Source organism: Grus americana, chromosome 25 (genome assembly GCF_028858705.1).
Source record: "Grus americana isolate bGruAme1 chromosome 25, bGruAme1.mat, whole genome shotgun sequence".
Classification (NCBI taxonomy): Eukaryota; Metazoa; Chordata; class Aves; order Gruiformes; family Gruidae; genus Grus; species Grus americana.
The window spans coordinates 6,843,044-6,862,533 of NC_072876.1; the positions used below are offsets into that span (position 1 = coordinate 6,843,044).

Here is a 19,490-nt window from a genome sequence, read left to right on the forward strand (position 1 = left end):
GTGAGAGTTACTTAGACGGTTTTATTTGTATCCCCACTCCCCAGTAACGGGGTTCCGTAGCTCTGTTCCTTGTGTAAGGACTTCTCTTTCAGGTTTCCCACACCATGCAGGAAGGAATTATGTTTGTTCCATAATAATAAAATCTGTCCACAAAAGCTGTAAACATTATTTTGAGTCTCTTGTTATTGTCTCTTCCAAACACACACACACAATATTTGTGTCAAAGAATTTCTGGGTGACCTGTAATGTCTAGTCCCTGACTCAATCTCACTTTTTTTTTTTTTTTTACTTTTTTAAATTCTTTTAAGCAAAAACACCTTGATGTGAATGTTTTTTTATGGCTGATATCTGACAGAGTCATTGCTTTCCCATACTTGCAGCCCCTACGGAGCCCCTTGCTTAGAAAGTTTCTGAGAAACATGCCCTGTTAAAATCCCACAGGGACGCTGAACCTTTGCAAGGTCCAGTTCTTGGTCTGAGGTCCCCCTGCTTTTATACCTTAAGCAGCCCAGACCCTCTGCAGCATCTTGTTTTTCAACACCCGCGCTGTACAGAGAACACCCGACCGTTTCACAGCGCTGGGCACATGGAGCGTGAATGTCAGGGTGCGCGTTTTTCTCTCCCGCTTGTGTCTTTGCGTTCAGCTCGTAGGGTTGAGCATGAGTTGAAAGTAATGCTGCAATCTGTTCAGACCTGCCAGCTCATTTTAATAGTCTCACTCAAATGCACAATATCTCCTTAGCCCGCTTGGCTTCGTGAGCGTAGAGGTGAGCAGGTCCTATTTTATCATTAAGACTCTTTCAAGTAATGCTTTCTTTTGGCTCACAAATAAATCAAGGACAGCAGTAAAACAAGAAAGGAGAATAAATCTTCTGATTGATTGCAGACGGAACAGCTTTCTGCAGAATTCTTTCAGCTCTTTGCTTTTTACGCTTGAGTTCAGTAATGGCATGTAGCATTTTTTTGCGCTTTCCTAGCAAGCTGTCCGTGCTTGTTCCAAACCGTGCACGTGACACCCAGCAGCTGTGAGGGTCCCGTACTGACCCGGTGCGGTACTTCTCAGGGCTATCGGTCATTAGTAAGTCCAGGCCGTTTCACAGAATTTCTCATTTTCCTTCTGAGATGTTCTGAAGGATTTTGATGAGATTCTCCAGGCCAAAAATATAGCCGTGGTCTGGCCCGTCGTAAGTGGTATGATTGCATTTGGAGCCTTTAAACGTGGTGTGGGCAAAGTCTATCATCCGGACGTCAACTCTGGCGTGATGAGTGCCATGTGACGTGGTGCAGTTTGGTTTTTGGAAGTGAAGGTGATTATCCAAGGGTGCCGTGTTCTCCTTGTGCTCCTGTCCATCGTAAATGATGAGTAGTGAGCTGGAGTAGAACCTGTAAGAGCTTTGCTTCCTGATGACAGAAAGCAGAGCTTTTAGCCGCAGGATGATGGGCTCCAGGAGGTCCGTTCGGAGGTGGTTACCGTTGCACAGGAACTGGCGCAAGGTTTGCCTGAACCCCTCCGGTGAGAGTTTCCTGCCGTAATACTTATCCTTGCAGAGAAAATGGCCGGTGTCCGCTTGGTAAACCTTGAGGAAAGGGAGCGACAATCCAGATTCAGTTGTTCAGTTTTCCCAAAGCTCTAGATTTTGTCCTAATCTTAAAAAGTTCAGACCCGAGCTGAGGAATGGGATGCGAATCCTCTGCAGCCTCGCAATACCTAGCCATGCTGGCAACGCACCGCAGCCTTCCACTGAGTCCCACCTCCTGTCTTTTCTGGAGATTTAAACTATTCCATTTAAACCACTAGTGCAGGTTCCTGTTGTACTGCTATAAATTACCCCTTTGTGAAACCCAAATAGCTGTAAGTCATAGCCGTGTCACTGGTGATTTGCAGCATTTTCCCTCTGGCTCTGTTAGGAGTCTGCAGTAGTACAGGAATACCCCCGCTTTGTACCTTCTCGCAATATGGAATGCACGGGTAGCGATAATCTTGCTTTCTTAAATACGGAGAGACAAGTTGTAGACAGAAATTTGAATGTGAGGCTCTGGTAACACTGAGTAAGAAATGAGGGAGTGCATTTAGAATTAGCTCACACGCCGGTTGTAATTTAAAGGATAACCTGCTCAACAGAAGGAGACCAGGAAGGAACACGGGGTTTGACACCGAGCGTTTACGCTGCTATAGGTGTGCTTTATAATCATCATTCTCATAACGATCCCTCAGGCACAGCACAACAACATTTTGAAACATGCTTGAGAAGTGTGAGTGAAACAAGCGTGTGGTTTCAGTTTCTAGGAGGAAGGGCAGCGATTTTGAGCAAGAAGAACCATAATATTTAGCACAAAATAAACCCCTCGCTCTTGCGGCAACAGCTCTGCAAAGGCACAAGCAAGAAAAGGGGTTTGGTTTTCCTTTTTTGTGCAGCATCCAAGAGCTGAGCACGAGAGGGGGATCCGTGCTCATGTACAGGCAGATTCTCAGCTGGGGTAAACTGGTTCCAGCTGCCCATACTGGTGGCAGTGGTGCGGGGTGGTGCCCATGCAGCCACCGCTTGTGGTTGCAGCCAAGTCTCCAGAAGTCAGAGAGGGACAGGGGAAGGGGTTACCCTGTAGGTGCCACGTTCTATACTCCTCCCTAAGCATCCTCTCCTCTTTGAGGACACAACAGACGGCCGAGTGGCCGGTTCTTACAGCCCGTATTTGGTGGGAGGCAGGAATGAAAGAGCTCCAATTTCCGCCAACGGAGCAAAGAGCCCCTTTAGATTTCCAGCGTGGTTTCAAGCCGTGTGTCGGGCAGACACCGAAAGCACCAAGGCTCCGTCTTACCTGCATCCCACAGATGCGAACGCCCAGAGATGCAGAGGTGCTTTGTTCACACTTCTTGATGTGCCGGGCTTTCTTCTCCTCCGAGGCATCATCGCCATGCTGCCGGGTTCCCATCTTTAAGTCCAGGATACAGGGATAGTTGTATTTTGATACCACGTTTTCAAGCAATAGAAACTCTGGTCGTGAGTTAAGGGAAACCCGATTCTTTTAAATTCTCATTGAAAGAGGCCTTAAATCAGAGCAACTGCTGACGCTCTCCATAATAGCTCACAACTGTAATGAGACTTTCTGAGCCAATTTTACCAACCTGTCATTGCTATAGGCCCCTCGCTGCCAATTTCAGTTAATTTACTGTAGTACAGTCCTACCAATTAAAGCACCAGCAGCTCCGTTCTCTAGCGACACGATAGCCCTGGGCTGTCAGTCCGACACCTGGCCTCAGTGCTGTACTCACTCCAGTGGGTGTGCGAGAAGTTGTTAAGCTGTATTACTCACATGACTGGTGGGTAATGAAGTGTAATAGGAAAATAAAAGGCGAGGCAGCTGCTAATTCCTGTATAGTTGTGTTTTTAAATGTATGCCAAGGGGATCCTTGACTTATGTGGAATACCCTTTATGGGAAGTGGGGGTTTTTTCTTTTTTAGAATAGAATAGAATGTTTCAGTTGGAAGGGACCTACGATGATCATCTAGTCCAACTGAACAGTGGGAGAAGATAACAGAGCAATATATTCTGTACGTCCTGTATTTTCCCAGGGAGCGGGCAGAGGAGGGATGCGTACCCCCGCCAATAAAGCATACATTGATTTCGAGCTGTTATTTGTAGCCAAGACTATGCTGGAGGGGCGAGAGGAAAAAGGATACGATGAAGTTTGTTCTCATTATGCTTGGACGACATGCGGTTCAGGTGTTGCCTGTGACAGTGCAGTCCCCAGGGGTTGTAGCTGTTTCTTTCTGGCTGGTTCCTGTTCGCATCTTCCAAAAGTGAATCTGTGTGGTACTGAAGGTCTGTCCTCAGGAGCATCTTCCCCAGGCAGCTAGACAAAACGCACGAAAGAACATGTTTGATTTATAAGCTCCAGAAGAGAACATTCCTCCCCTCCTCTTTTGTAGAGCCTCAAACTTGATAAGGTAAATTTTCAGGGACTCTGTATTCATCGTGTCCAACCTGTAGAGATCCTTTGTTACTCTGTAAAAGTAATTTTCAGAAAGCCAGCTATTGCTGGGTGCCAATATTTTCTTTCATTATAATTTCAAAGAGTGCTTGGCTCCTCTGAAAGGTGCCATTCACAGCGCCAAGGACCAGGAATCTCTATTTATCTACCTAACAGGCACAACACAGGCAAATTGTCCAACAATAGGAATGATTCCCAATTTAGAGGGGCTGGCTTCGAGGAGGGGAGGGAGGAAGCAAAGAGGAGATTTGTTCTCCTTGGAGGGTCATCCCTTGATCCCGCTCATCCAAAACCAATAACTCCCTTCAGGCCGAGGGCAGCGGTTTCAAGGTAGCGATATTGCACCCTTCAGTCATCGCTGACCTAGGTCTCTTCTGAACCAGTTTGAGATGAAAGATGTCTTGCAGAACGCCTCTGCAAGCCCTAAGGTCGCGGTGTGCTTGCGAGCACCGCAGTGCCTTCCAGAGAGAGCTCTCCCCTGGGACGAGGACAGGACCGAACCACCCTCGAGGCTGCTACTTCTGGCTGGTTCCCAGCAGCAGGGTGTGATGTGCTGTGTGCTTGGAGGTGTTCTCCTGGGGCCTCTCCTCCTTTGGAGCATGCTGCGCTCCAGGGAAATGGGTTTAAAGCAGAGTTTTGAGGCGTATATTTGAGCAACGGCATCTTGGTGATAACCAAATCTGCCCCGCTCCATCCACAAGCCAGGGAAGAGATGAACCATGAAGCCACCAAGCTGGGCTTTGCTCTGCTTCACCTTGGCTGGGCGTTGCTTTTGCTCGCTTTGCCTTAAACCCGGAACTGTGCCACCAAAACCATCCCGGTTAGACCCTACCCAAAGCGGCAGGCGAGCACCAGGAGGACATTTGCAGGGGGCAGCAGACCCTCACCTGTCTTTGAAGGTCTTGGTGAGCTGCGTGTGACTCCACTTGACGAGCGTGTGCTCGCTGCCGGTGCCGGTGCTGGCAGCCCACTTGCACTTGTGCCATATCGTCACCGAGGAGTCGCCGATGGCGTTATCCAGCCGGCCGCAGCTCTCCGTCTGCAGGCTGGGGCTGGCGACCAGCGTCGGGTTGCCGAGGCTGTCCTTTTTGAGGTGCACGGAAACGATGCCTGGACAAAAGGGGGAAAACCAAGCCAGAATGAGGTTAACCCGTGTGTCACCATACAGGTCGGCCACCGTCTGCACCAGCCCGAGGTGGTCCAGCCTTCCTGAGAGGGCTGGCCCTTGGCAGGACAGCTGCCTCCTCGTATTTTAGTGGCCTCTCACACCGATCCCGCTCTGGTTTGAGCCCAGTAAACACCATTAGCCTGAGAACCTGCAAAACATCTACAGGTTTTCTCACGATCCCTTCCCTCCAGGCTCGGCTCGACAGCTGCCCCCTCTGAACACCGCGTCGTTCTCTGCCTCTCCAGGCTCTGCCGTGCTGCAAGTGACCCGGCAAAGCCCCCTGCGCTGGACCGGGAGCTCCTGGCTTATTTGTAACAAGGGCTTTACGTCTCGCTTTTTAAGACAGGGAAAGGTTAGAAATGCTTTTCACTGGCAGGAAGCAAAGGGAGGGTTGGGGACCAGGAATTTTCCAAAGACAACCAGCATGCCAACTCCTTCCTTTAACTGGAGAGCCCCCAGAGCCAGGGCAGAGGCACCGCGCGTGGGCTGGCAGCGCTCCCTGCGTACGTGATGCCCGCGCATCGTCACGGTCGTGCCCTTCCCCACGCACCAAGGACCAGCACCTGTGGGACTGGACCCTCGCACGTCGGGTGTTCGTTCACGAGGAGGAACGTGACCGTCACCGGGGATGACTACTTTCCACCCTAAGTGCTTAGAACATCGGGGTGTGTTTTAGCGTTGCGGTTTTCCCTGACTCTAGCAGGGCTCTCGGGGCTCACATGCCATGTGGCCCATCACATTTTTAGCCCAGTCTCAGCCCAGCCCGGCATGGGGACGGCTGCCTCTGCGTCTCAAGTGACAGAGCAGGAATGGCCGTGGCTCGCGTACGAGACAGCTCTGACCTTTCTGGAAAAGGCCGATAACCGCCGTCCTGCTCCCGCAGCCCTCTGTCAGGGCTGTCCCAGCCTCTCCAGGCAGCAGAGGCATTTTTAGAGCATCGTCCTTTGGGTCGCAGAGGGGATGCTAGCCTCGTGAGTCCTCCTCCGCTGCTGTCACGTCTAGCTGCAGTAAGGTGGATCCAAAAGAGGACGGTCAGGGCTGTTGGACCAGCAAAACCCGTCACTGGAAGGAGCCCCCGTCAGCAACGCGTGGAGCTGGGTTTTACCCGGCTGTCCCCAGGGTACCCTCCCTTGGCGCTTGGGCACTGCGGGGAGATGCATTCTGGCAACTTAACAAACTAGGGAGCTCTGTTCTCCCAAGCAAATTTGCCAAAGGAAATAAATATGCAAACTCCCTTCTGCCCATTTAGAGGGAGGTGACAGTAAGTAAACGGAGACGGAAGGATTTGCCCTCTCTGCGTGCGTGCAGAGCCCTGCCTGCTGAGTTTTGCTGAGCGGGGGTCTCACTGCGGGAGCCCCGTGCGTCTGCAGCCACTGGCCACTGCCGTTAGGCTTGGGGTGCCCACCCCTCCCCGGGTCCTGCACCCCATAACCCTGCAGCTCCAGGGATGCGCTTCCCTCCCGCCCCCCGCACAGCCCCCCCCTCAGGTACCACAACCATTTCTCATCCCTTTTGTGGTAAAATCAGCGTTAATCCAAGCAGCGTGCCGTGGCAGGCTCGGTTAAATGGGCTAATTTTGCACTGACATGGGGGAGGAAGATACACAGTCTGCTCTGCGGAGGGAGCTGGGGGGGGCTGGAAACCTTAATTAGGGGGTAAGAAATATTTTTAGCTATCCGTCATGGTGCTGGTGAGCACAGGGAGCTCTGTCTTTCTCAGGCTCCAACGTTGCCCACCTGATCTTTCACTGAGTCCCATTCGTAAAAAATCCGTACTACAGACGACTGAGAGCAAGCGAAATTCCTATCAGCTCGGATGCCTGCTTTGAATTTTCAGGGGAGGTAGGCAGGAGAAAAAGCCAGAGTATCTTCTGCCTAAATCAAAGCCTTTTTATTTTTAAAAAGTCACTGCGAGGCGAACAGAGTCCTCGATTCCAAATCTAGCGCTCCGCCTCAGTGACGGCGCTACAGCAGCCTGTAACCTTAAAAACTGTCCCAGTTACGTATCTGCAAGTCAATGGAGCCGTGCTGATTTGCATAGTGCTGACAGTCTGGCCCTAAAACCGTTATATATAGCGTGAAACTAAGAGTTCTTAAGTATCTTACATTAATATGAAAATTAATGGGGAGATTTTCAAAGGCAAGAATGAGCAGTTAAATTGCAAGGGAACGTGATCTTCTTACTCCTTCCAGCTGCAAACTCTGCCTTCATAAACCCAGGTCTCAGCCTTAACAATACTTTTGCCTCCTGGTGTGCTTCCATACGGGTTTTGCATACGTCCTGCAAGTGACCTACGTCTGCAAAGCAAATCCGTAACACACGGCTACAGACCTGCTCTTTTAATGCAACAGGGAAACATCTATCGAGGAGCAGAGGTGCGTTCAGGTTCTTCGCTGGCCTTTTAGCGTCGCCAGAACCGCAATCCCACCCCTGTCCAGCAGCAGCGAGGCAGCCAGCGGGTATTTCTGGGTGCTGGCACCACGCTAGTGGCATCCCAGTCATCCTCAGGAGCGTTTTGCTCTACCCTCACGGATTTATTTTTAAATTTACAAGTGCATTTATTTACTGCCGCGTGCAACAGGAATCTGAGCAGAAATGGGCTTGAAAATAAGTCCAGCAACCCCTCGCGAGCTCAGCTCGGGGCAGGCGGAGGTTTGCAGGGGGTTAATGGGGGGAAGCCGGTCCCAAGGTCACCAACGCGCCTGAAATGGTTAAGCGAGTGGCGGACGTTTCTTTAAGCAGCCGACTCAGGGGGGTTAGATTTGAATGGTGACATTTGATCAACATTGCACATAATGTCATCATTGCATAATGCTCCCCGAGCCGCCCCCCCCCCCCCGCAGCCTAAGAATAGAGATGAGGAACATGGACACGTGTGAAGGGGTGACGAAGACCTCAGGATTATCTCCCTGATGCTCATCCCCCCCCTGCCATCGCCCTCGTGGGAAAATATTCCACCTCTTTAAATTGCCCGGCAGCCAGGGCTGGGACAGTTATAATCAGAATAAAAAATGTGTGTGCCCAATGCCAAATTGGAGAAGAATTGCTATTTAATTACCCCTCATCGCAAAACTCACTGGGACTTGCAATAGAAGACAAAAAAGTATTAATAACCAGGCCACCCCTGAACTGATAAGCTGGGACTGCTTAACGTCTTCATTAGAGAGACAGAGCAGAGCCCAGCTCTCCAGCACCAAACCCTGGCCCCAGCTACAGAAAATCGCTTAGAGGAAGACTTGTTTTCTTTCTTAAGCATCTTTTTTTAATATTGTCCCATAAATCTGCAAAGGCCCCTGAGTTTCTGGGAAAGGGAGAGATTGGATTGGAAGCGCATCGAAACTGCGGCTGACACTTTGAGCTCTTTTCTGTAACTCTGAAGGACCAAAAGATATTTTAAGTTTTTACGTGACAGCTGAGCTTCTCGCCTCTTGCAAAAATCCAGGGTCAGGAGCTTTATGAGCAGCACAAGTCTGGCAGTAAAAGCAGAAATAGTGAGGGAATGAGAAAGGGAGGGAGGGAGGATGGCTTTGAAAAAACGCTAGGACCCCCACGGACACCAAGCGCTGCTTTTCAGCAGGCAAGCTGAGAAACTCGGCTGGGAAAGTGGGTCAGGGCAAGTGGAGTTAGGGACGGGGTCTGAAGGGGGCACGGGCAGCGATGGGGGGCACGGAGCGGAGGGGCAGGCACCCCGAGCTCTGCTCCCGGTACGGAAAGCCTTTCTTCTCAGGGGACGCTAATGCAAAGCTGTACCGACCAGCGCACGCCGCGCGTCAGATCCCGGGATTCCTGTTTGGACCAAGACTCCCCTAGTCCCTGCTTCCCTGCACCTACTCAGTGCTGCCATTCGCACGCCATCAGACCAACTTATCTGGGGCCACGACCCATGCAAAACCTTCAAAGCAAACACTGCCAGTGCTCAACCCCTATCAGACATCAGAGAGTCCCCCCCTCCCCAGCCACAGAGACCCAGGAAACCCTCCCAGTCTCACGGACCTGCCTCTGCGCACACACTCAGGGGGACGCATCCTTGCTCAAGCGATGGGGCTCCAGAGCTCAGAGCCAGCCGGTGCCTCCCACGCTGCCGCCCACCCCACCGGCCCTGACTCCCAGTCTCAGGACTAATCCTGACCCTCAGCTCCCTCCCCAGCCTCTCCCTTACCTTTATACTGGGGCGTGAACTGCCTCATGGCCAAGGGCAGCGACTCGTAGAAGCTCAGCTCCTGCGAGACCAGGGGCTTGCAGACCGTGTGCTCGTCGTACTTCATCATGCTCATGTGGCCGCCCACCTGATGGACGAAGGGCTCCAGGAGGACGGCGCTCCTGCTCTCAGGGCTTTGCCCCACCATGGTGCTGGGCGAACGGCGGAGAGGGGGGTCGCTCCCCGTTAGTAGCAGCGAAGGGGGATCGGCAACGGAGTTTGGGACATGCTGCGCCGGGCCAGTAAACACCCACGCTGGGTTTTCACCGACGGTGTCTGCAAAACAGAGATAGCGGGGAGCATGAGAAGGGGGCACAAGCCACTGCAAAGCCACCGTGCGCGCCGGCTTCCCGGCAGGGCTGGGGGCTCAGCACGGCCCCGCGCCGCCCGCCGGCACCCTGCGCCGCAGCTGGGCATCGAGGGCGAAGCCGGGTGGGAAAAGATCTTTAGGTGCCCAGGGGCTGGCAGGGAGCCCCAGCCTGAAATGGGGAGTCCGGAAAAGACCCAGCTTGGATCTGTTGGGGGCAAAAGAAACAGAGGGGAATGATCGAGAAGAGCTATCGAGTTAACGCGGCAGCCTCATCAGACCAGCTGGAGCAGGGCATTCCTTGGACTGGTAACGCTGGGTTATTAATACGCTGTATTAATGACACCCCTTGCTGTGAAACAGCCCCGGTTTGCCTTACCAGACAGTGTTAATGATGGTCTGAGTCCTTCCCAAGCCAGGACATTCCTCGCGAAGGAGGTTTATTAATAAAGCCCCTGGGCGGTCCCTTGCCTCTCCTCGCTGCTGATGGGGTTAGCGACATTTTCTGCACCTTCTGAAGAAACCTCAGTTTGGGACATTCCCTGCCATCCAACACCAGAGCGCTCACAGGAGCGTTTCCTCCTCCGTGCTGACGCTCGGCACAAGGATGTGTCAAACCAGCACCGGGACGCTTTGCGCCCCAGCGCCGGCTCCCCCGAGCTCTCCAGCCCTGCCCTCTGCCACAGCCCAAGGGAGCATCCAGTGGCAGATCCACTCCTGATTCTAGACCCTGAGACAAATTCCTCCTTGATTTTGACAGCAACAAGTCCTGGTTCTAAAGCAGCGAGGTGGGAAGAGCGCAGGCGTGGACCGCACCTGGGCTGTGCTGCCGCGGCTTCTCTCGCAAGCACCCAGCAGCACCCGGCCCTTCACTTCATTCCTTGAGAGAAGCCCACGGGTGGCTCTTGCTCTGGTGGACATCGGGCAGGGGAACCCCATCGCCACTGAGGATGACAAAAAGGCAGCTGAGATAATATTTACTCTGGAGAAGCAGTCTGGCTTCATACCATTGAGGCAGTAAAATCAGAGGAAGACACTCCAGACCCCAAGCTAAAAGGGATGGGGGAAAAAAAATAGAATCATCCTTTTGGGGACTGGTCCATGTTCCTGCAGCTCTCAAAAAGGTGTGCAGAGCCCTGGTTTGCTGGCCCCCGTTAGCACGGGTGACTTTCTCCTTGTTCCTCCAGCTTCAGCATAGCTCGGGGAGTTTCGCATCCCATTTTTGCCAGCAGCAGCGCAGTGCAGTTGATAGCAACATCTTCGGAAGATGCGTTTCCCTCTAGCAAAGCCTCCAGGATGCATTGCTGGGTGAGCGACACCACCTCTGCCAACCCCAGGCCTCGCTGGGGCCGGGGCAGCACCATCACCCCCTCCTTAACCAGGGGACATGGACCGGCGGGGGAATGGTGGTACCTCTCTGCCCGCGCCAGGGACAAACCGGGAGATTCCCATCACGGGCAGCCGCCTGCAGGTGCAGCCTCTGCTCTGGTGCCAGCACTTACAGCCCGACTGGGGAGCTTTAACCGCTAAAACGCGGCATAGTCCTCATCCTGCAACAAAGAGCCAAAGCTCTGCTGCTTAAATCTCCCCTTCACGCTCCTCCTGCTGCAATTAAACCGCCCAGCGAGCGAGCCCTGGGCGCGGGTGCCTGTTTTGTTTCTCGCCTGCGGGAGCGGGATGAAGTGGGTTGGAGGCAGAGAAGGGGGAGAAGAACCACTCCTACCTCCAAAACGCGGAGCGGCTCCTTCACCTTCCCCAAGGTGGGTCCGTCGCCCCCCCCCCCTTATTTTTCTATTCTTTCGTCCCCGCACACTTTGGAGAGGAATTTCTGCTCTGCAATTACCAGCCTGTACCTCCCCGGAGGGAACAAAGCCAGGCCACTCGTCGGAGTGCTTTTCAGCCGGGGAAGAAAGCCGCTCTTCAGAGCTTTCTAGAAGTTAATAAAAGCATTTAGCATTTTGTTAAGTTGCAGCAACTTTTAAAGCGGATTTCTCCCTTGAAAGCTGTGGGTTTGCTGTGGTTTGGGGTTTTTTTCCTCCCTCCTTACAGAAAAAAAAAAAAAAAGGAGAAAAGCAAAAAGCAAGCGGATTTGTCATAACCCCTCTTTGGAGCAGAGAGCGCAACATGACTTCAGTCCAGTGTTTATGGCTTCAGAGACAGTCCAGGGCTGGAACCCGGCTGACATAACACACTTACAATCCTGGCAACCTTGGCATTGCAAAGAGAGTTGGGGGGGGGGGACACCCACAATTTGATAAGGCTCTTATTGTTTTCTCTTAAGCAAAACTCGGAGCAAGATTTGCAGTCAGAGAAAGGGGCTCTTTTCATTTAGTGGTTGTTCTGAAGCAGCTCGTCCGTTCGGAGCAGAGAAATGTTACCGCAAACACTTACTGAGCTGCTCTGAGCTCCTCTGAAACAAGACACGCTTGAAATAAATCACTTCTGCCGGCTCAAGTTATCGTGAATGCCAAAAGATGTTTACGTCACTAAAAATACACGGAATTACAGATGAATCTGTATCCTCGAAAACAAAACCAGAGACCTTGAATATTTTTCCCCTCGCTAAAAAAGAAAAAAAAGCAATCCAGGCACTGCAGATGAAGATGAATCAGAAAATATTGGGGAAGGAGAATACTTCTCCGTATAGAGAACTTCCCTCTCCAGAAAAAAAAGTAGATACCATAAAACATCTGCAAGCACGCATCTCCCCGGCAATTGTCAGCGCATCCCTTGCAGTGCACGGCGGCAGCATCCCCGGCCTGAGACAGACTTGCTTTTCCACCGATCACGTCTGCGGAACCAGGCCCTGACGGGCACCGGCCAGAGCCCAGCTCTGCGGCAGCACGAGCCAGCGCTCTCGGGGCACCGGCGGCCGGGTGCCGTTACCCTGCGCCCTGCTCTCCGTCAGGGCCAAGCGTCAGCAGAGTCTGAGCTAAACAGGTTATTTATTCCCAACCCTAAACACAGCCAAAAGAAATCAAGCGAATTAAAGTCTCTAATCTGTAATTAGTGGCTACTCCGACCCATCCCGAGCAGAAACGTGGCTCTGACGTGCTGGGGGCAAACCGCAGGCAGCCCGGCCCCAGGAGAAAGCCCACGCCTGGGTAATAGCTGGGGTCCTCTCAGCAGAAATACTTTGGAATGTTAAAAATCAGTTTAAAAACAAGGGTGCTGTCAGCACGGGACCATGCTCTTAGTCTGATCTACCACGGCCAGCACCTTCCCCGCGGTGGGACCCGGCTCCCCGGGGCGGCTCAAAGCATCCTGCTGCAGAGTTGGGGCTCAAGCACTGCGGGGGGGCTGCTGGGGGTTTTTGGTTTGTTTGTTTGTTTCTTTGTAAAAGGCCAGACAATAACTGTCTATAACAATAGGCTGTTAATTTGAAGCGATCTGCTTGTCCGCAGCTCTTGGTACCGGAGCTGACCTGATTCAAAGCCAGCTCCCGCACCGAGCGCCAGCCCAGCCCCAGAGCAAGGTGCAGGAAAGCCCAGCTGCCCCATTCCCCTTCAGCCTTTGGCCTCGCGCCCCCAAACTCCGCAACGCCTTGGCCATAAGGAAAATCCTACCGGTTCCAGCTCTGCGCCCCTCCCGGCAGGGCTCGAAGCAGACTCGGGCTGTTTGCACAGGGAGACAAGCGGCTGCAACCCTCAATGAACCTTCAAATCTGCCTTTCCTGCTCTTCCCGCGACTACAGCCAAAGTCAGAAACGGTTGCAGGGCGGCACCGTGCCGGGAGAGAAAAACTCAGCTCTCGGCAAGAACCCCAGCTCTAACCACCCTGCCATAAATCCTTATGTGCAGAAACCCTCAGCTCTTTTATCTTACGTTTCCTTTCCTGAAAGAAAACGATGTTCATAAAGTTGATGGCTGGTCCCCACGTCCCTCATGAAGAAGATGCAAAGATTCAGTTTGCTGCACTGAAGGATTTATTTGGCTGCTTTGTGGGAAGCAGCAGGATGGATGGGGAGGGACGGGAGCCACGTTATCTGGGACCGGCGGGGTGCTGACAGCCCCCTGCCCACCCCCGGGGCTGGTGTGGGCATCGGGAGATGGTGCGGGGCGGCAGCGGGGTTGGCGAGGGCTGGGCTTCCCGGCGGGACACGGGAACGTGGCTTTGGACCGCGGTAACGAGCTTGGGGCTGCCAGCAGCCCCGCGGGACGGGGGGACACGGTGCCACAACGTCCTGTGGGAAAGGGCACGGCTCTCACCCCCGCACCGGATTTCTGCCTTTCACACCCCCAAACAGCATCTGCCCCTCTGCCGACCAGCCCTGCGCTTTCCAGCGATGCCACGAACGCAACGGAGAACCAAAAGCCACCAGGCTCGGTTTTTGCAGAGCCCTGGGCTGCCCCAGAGGTTCACACCAGCCCCCCCGGTGCTGCCCATCCCCTTCACTCCCGTCCCATCCCGCAAGCCACGGCCGTGCCCGGAGCCTTCCTAGCAATATCCCACCCGCTCTCCGAAAGCAAATGCTCGTTCATTCCTCCTGCCCTTATTCCTCCTGCCCTGGAAGGCGGCCGGTGCCGATGCAGAAGCCACCCTGGACCTCACCTGCAGGGTGACCGTGGCCGGTCTGGGCTCGGGGTGCCGTGTGGGCTCAGGGTGCTGCCCGGGCTGGGTTTCTCGCTGCTTCTCGGTGCGGCTTGAGTTTGAGAAATGAGGGAGCGGGGGGAGCCCGCAGACATTTGGGCCATCACCTGACCGCCGCCGGTGCTGGCAAGCGCCTGGTATGTCCAGCTGACAGCTGAGCTTGAAAGGGGGGAGAAACACCCCTGGGTGTTAAAGGAAAACAAAGCCGCGTGTGTGAGAGGGTTCGGGATGGAGGGAGAAGGGGCTGGCTGGCTGCAAGGCTTTCCACACTCTGGCTCCCTTGTGCAATTGTCTCTCCAGGAAAACAAACAACTGTTGCTTTTCTCCAGTCTATTTTCCACCGTACCACCTGCAAAAGCCCCCCCCCAGCTCGGCCCCACCGGTGTTTATCACCTCCGTGTGGGACGGGGACAGACCCCCTTCCCGGCGCTGCCAGCAAAGAATCCACTGGCTGCTGGCTCCCTGCGTGGGGAAACGCCGGGGCGACGCGGGGGAGCGCGGTGCAGAGGGGCTGCGATCGCTGGAGGGAGGTGGCGAGAGGAGCTGGGGTGCGGCGGGACGGACTGAATCACCGGTCCTTTTGGCAAAGAAAAGCTATTTATGGCAAGGAGGGTCGTAAATAGGCTCGGGGTGAGACTGGGGTTTGCCCGAAGCCGAGAAGCGGGTGAGTGGATCAGGAGCGGAGCCCGTGGCCGCCCAGCCCTGACCCTGCCAACAGCCCCGTGCAGGGAAAATGATACCCCAGCGCTTGGGACCGGTGGGGGAATGGAAAAGTCCCAGGGCCAAATCGTCTCCTCCAGTGAGCAAGGGACAGCGTGTGCCCCTCCAGACCCCTCCGAACACCCGGAGTCCCCTCCAGCACGTGCCAAGGGCAAGTACGCTCCGGCCACGCCGTGCCAGCTCATGCCAGCCCCACGCATCTCAAGATGACACGACCTATAAATTCTTTAGGGGATCCGTGCACACCCCAGGACAAGCAGGGGGTGGTGCCCGCTCTCATCCCCCCGTCCATGGGGGACCCAGACTGGTCCCCAACAAAAACTTGAGGACATGAGCAAACCCGTGCCCAGGAGCGGGGCCCCGCAGGCTGCGATGGGGAAGGTGCTGCGAGGGCTTTGCAGCAGAACGGCAGGAGACTGGGAAGAAGATCTCGCTGTTGAGGTAACGATTGACAGACGTCGTAATTCTCGCTAACTGGAGGGGAGAAAACAGGCTCACGAACACCAGAGGGATCAAACTGATGGTCAGGGGCAGAGGCTGAGATTAAAGACAAGGATGAAACAAAGACCCCGATTCCTGAGCCCTGACTCCACTCAGCTTTATGCCGGTATTTTAGCTCTGGAAAGTCTTTTTTTTTGTTGTGGGTTTTTTGGTTTTTTTAAAGCTTGGTTTCTAAAGGGAAAAAAGCTGACACGGGCACTCTGCGAGGCCACGGTGCGTCCCCTGCCAACAACTTCTGCATCCATCAGCCAGTCTCAGCAAAATGCAATAGAGGCGTCAAAAACTCAGGGTATAAATTCCCCTAAGGTACCTCACCGCCCTCCAGCAATGGGGTGAAACGTTCCCCTGCCGTGATTCGGCTCTGCTCGGCATTGCCTGCACCGTGACGGCCCTGGAGCAGCCAGGGGACAGGGGAGGGGAGAGGTCGGGAGTAAAACACAGGAGGCTGGGGGGAGCGAGCGACCTTCCCGGGCAGGGTGCCTTGCTCGGGCTGGGGAACACGCTCCCATCCTCCCCTGCCTGCTGCATCCCCCTCACCACAGCATCATCCCCGATCGCCTCCCCTCGGCTGAACAGCTGAGCTAGAGCTTAACCGGCACGGGGCTGGGGAGAACTCGTGCTCGACAGCGTATGCCCGGTGAGAGATGGAGGTTGGCGGTGGGTTTAGGTGCCATTGAAGGGGCAGGGATGCGAGGAAGGGTTCCCAGCATCTGCTTCTCCCTGCCCCTATCCCCCACGCCGGGCCAGTTTTGGTGTTTTCTCCTCCTTTTCCTCTCCCCTTTTCCAGGACAGGCGGGGCAGGGCAGGTCTCCAAGCCAGCTCCCCCTCGCTGTGCCCACCGCGACGGTGGCACGGGCAAGCAGCGAGTCCCAACACCCCTTATTCTCACCTGCCCGTGCTACAGCACATTGCCCCCAAAACCCCCAAAAAGAGAAGCCAAGCCAGCGTGCAGTCCCCAAACACGTCAGGCTTTAAATCTAATCATTGTGGAGCTGGTAGGAGGGGGCCAGGGCCATGCTGGGGGGTCCCTTGGGCTCAGCGAGGGGCAGGACCCAGCACCCAGGTTTGCCCTGTGGCCCCGGGGAGCCCAGTATGGGTGTCCAGCTGCTGCAGCACACCTTTCTCCTTCGCGAAGTCCGTCCTGCTGGATATCACATGTATTTTTAATGCATGCGGTAATTGAAGCAATCTCCTTTTTATATCGGGCGTATTGCTGGGCCGGGAGACGTCCTTTGCAGTTATCGCTCCACTGAAACAAGCGCACGGCGGATGCCCCCGCCGGAGCCGGTGAGCGGCTGTGGGGTCCCCGCGCAGGCAGCTGGGCTGATTGCTGCTGCCGCATGGCCGCAGAGGCAATTACTCTGCCTCTTGTAAAAAGCAGAGCACTCTAAGGGGAGAGCAACCCTCTCTCATATTAAAACTATGCTAATTAGGAACTAATTATGGGCACAAAGATATTATTACCCTTGGCTAGCCTGCAGGCTGCAGCCCGGGTCCCGACTCCAAAGCTCTCCCGGCCCCACGCAGGCTCGGGGCAGGGTGGGCGCGCTGTCGTTAATAAAAGCCGAGGCCGAGCCTCGAGTGAGCCAGGGCTGCCCAGTCCCCGGCTCCCGGGTAAGCTCAGCACCACCGAGCCTCATCCTGACAGGACCTGAGCTGCAGCATGGCACGGTGACGCCACGACAGCCCCTGCTCCCCGGGCCAGGCTGCGTCACTCCCTCGCCCCGAGCCAGCTCTGGGGCTGGAAATGCATTTCGTGCTGCTGATGGGTGCTGGAGCCTCACCCACCGGCTGGCAAACACGCATCACCCCTTGTCGAGGTGTCCTTGCTGCTGGTGACCCTTGGGGACCCCGGCTGGGAGCAAAGCAGGAGCTGCTGTCCTGGAGGGAGCACGGGTCCCCCCCGGGACCCATTTCTGAGCCGGTTTACATGGGAGCAGCTCAGCTGCACCCTGCGAGCCCAGCCCTGCTCCCAGCCCCTCGCCACCCTAGGGTGTTTGCTGTTGCTGTTTGGACGCCGAGAGGTGTTTTGGAGCCGGGACGTAAACACGGAATCTGGCCCTGCAGCGGGTCGCTGCGAAGTGACACGGGGCAGGCGGTCTCCTCCGTCAGAGGGGAGATCAGCGGAGGCTCCGGTGTCCTCCTGCCACCCGAGAGCACGTCCCCGGGGAGCTGCTGCCCTGCCAGGGGCCGGGGAAGGGGGAGCGTGGGGGGCTCCTGCGGCTCAGAGCCCACGCTCTGCCCCTGGGCAAGAAAAGCTCGAAGCAAAGCAACATTTCCCCAACTCACCGGGGTCTCGGAGAGCCGGTTCAAAGACACCCGGGGGCTTTGCATCAGACCTCACCAGCCTTACAGAAGCGTTCCTACAACAACAACGTGCTACTCTGAGGTTAGCACGGAGGGTAAACACGTACCTGGAGGCTGTTCTTTAAAGGTTGAACAAAGTCACGGCGGAAATCCCGGGGGAGGCGTTAGGGAGTGATTGCTTCGGACAGGGGCAGTGCCGGAGGGAGGCACCTTTGGGCAGGACTCACTGGCCGTGCTTTTTCTTCTCCGGTTCACGTTGATCTTTCCAGCAGAACTGGCACAGCGCCCTGACTCTGCACCCCATAAATAAGGCACAGCATCAGCTGTCATGTCAGCAGGAGACAAAACATTTAATGTGAAAGGCTTTAAATGGAAGCAGGAAATGAAAAGATAAAGGGCAAATTTTATTTTAGATTCCTTGTTGGTACATATTTTCCTTTCTGACAGTAAGGGGATGCGATGGCTTTATCAGCCCACCGGTGGAGAATTTATTTATAGAAACTTAATACTTCGCAAGGAAATGGGAGGGGGATGCCAGCAACTCTGGTCGAGCAAATGCAAGTTGTAACGAGAGCAGGGCGGGAGGATGAAGAACCCAGCTATTCCCTTTTGAATGGACCCGGGGTTCTGGGAAAACGGCTGGTACCACAGAAATGATCAATACAGTTTGTGCAGAACAAGCAGGAGCTTGGCAGTCAGTGTGGCATGAAACCAGTCTCTGCTCTCAAGATAGCAAATGAAAGAAGGGACACAGGGGAAGGCTATCGCAGAAAACATCATGGCAGCTTGGCTGAAAGCAAACATCCTCTGGCACATGTAATTACACCAAACTGAAGACTATTTCCTAACCCTGAATATATTTCAGCTGTAACTTAGCAACCCAGACTGGGTAAAAGCATCTGAACAGGAATGCAGGTTCAGAGGAGAGATTTAGCCTTGCGTTCCCTTTTGTTCCCATACCTTAGAAACAACTCGATGCCAGAGGAGGTGACCAGCTCCCACCGACCTCAAGGCGGCCGCGCAGCCAACCCCCTTCCATGCTGGTGGACATCTCCCCCTTTGTCATCCAGACCTACGTTATGAGATTAATTAGACATTTCTCAAACCAAACACAAGTGAGTCAACCATGTCCACAGAAGTTACACAACGATGATTCATGGACTACTCGTGCCGTTTCAGGAGTAGACCGTGAAGAAGTTGAAACTCGTGGTAGCACGTTCTGAGTCACTGACGCTCAGGTGAGAGGAACTGAAACCGCTCAGGGAAACATACCCTAAAAACAACTCAGGCTCACCAGCAAGACGTGCTTGTGTCTTCTACTCACCAGGCAGCCTTGGAAAGCTTGGGTATCTGGTAAATAGTCCGAGACTTAACTTTTTGCCTTTATCCTGGACATAAATATCCCCCTTTTACAGTGCTTTGTGATAGCCTGGCTTAAAGCCTATTAACCCTTGGGACACGAGGAGGGAGGCAACGTGTTCAGTGACAGGCGACAGCCGGGAGCCAGGGCAGGAAGGGACGGACATCCATCCCACCCCAGCACTGCACCCCACGCCTCACACTTCCCAGTCTTCCCACGCCATCCCCTGCCCAAAGACCAGGCGAGCTAACCACGGCCTGAGGATGCCACAACACACAGGATCAGCAGCTTGGACCGGAGTCAAGGTTTTCTGCAGCGGCTGTTGACTTCAGCCACCCAACGTGCGAG

General features: G+C 54.4%; 1 protein-coding gene across 5 annotated transcripts; it reads right to left on the minus strand.

Annotated features, from left to right (window-relative positions):
* Nucleotide 1: 1 nt before the first annotated feature.
* IP6K3 (inositol hexakisphosphate kinase 3) lies at nucleotides 2-18,087 on the minus strand. Of its 5 annotated transcripts, none has more exons than XM_054804299.1 (6): nucleotides 17,890-18,087; nucleotides 9,319-9,633; nucleotides 4,879-5,101; nucleotides 3,681-3,853; nucleotides 2,818-2,993; nucleotides 2-1,577 (listed from the first exon to the last, which is right to left on the minus strand). In XM_054804299.1, the coding sequence occupies exons 2-6, from the start codon at nucleotides 9,503-9,505 to the stop codon at nucleotides 1,107-1,109; spliced, it is 1,230 nt and encodes a 409-aa protein (XP_054660274.1). In that variant the 5' UTR covers nucleotides 9,506-9,633; nucleotides 17,890-18,087; the 3' UTR covers nucleotides 2-1,106. The 5 variants fall into 5 exon arrangements, with proteins under 5 accessions (XP_054660274.1, XP_054660273.1, XP_054660272.1 ...); XM_054804298.1 differs by having other exon boundaries at nucleotides 17,765-17,897; XM_054804297.1 differs by lacking the exon at nucleotides 17,890-18,087 and adding an exon at nucleotides 14,216-14,381.
* Between the last annotated feature and the right edge of the window lie 1,403 nt (nucleotides 18,088-19,490).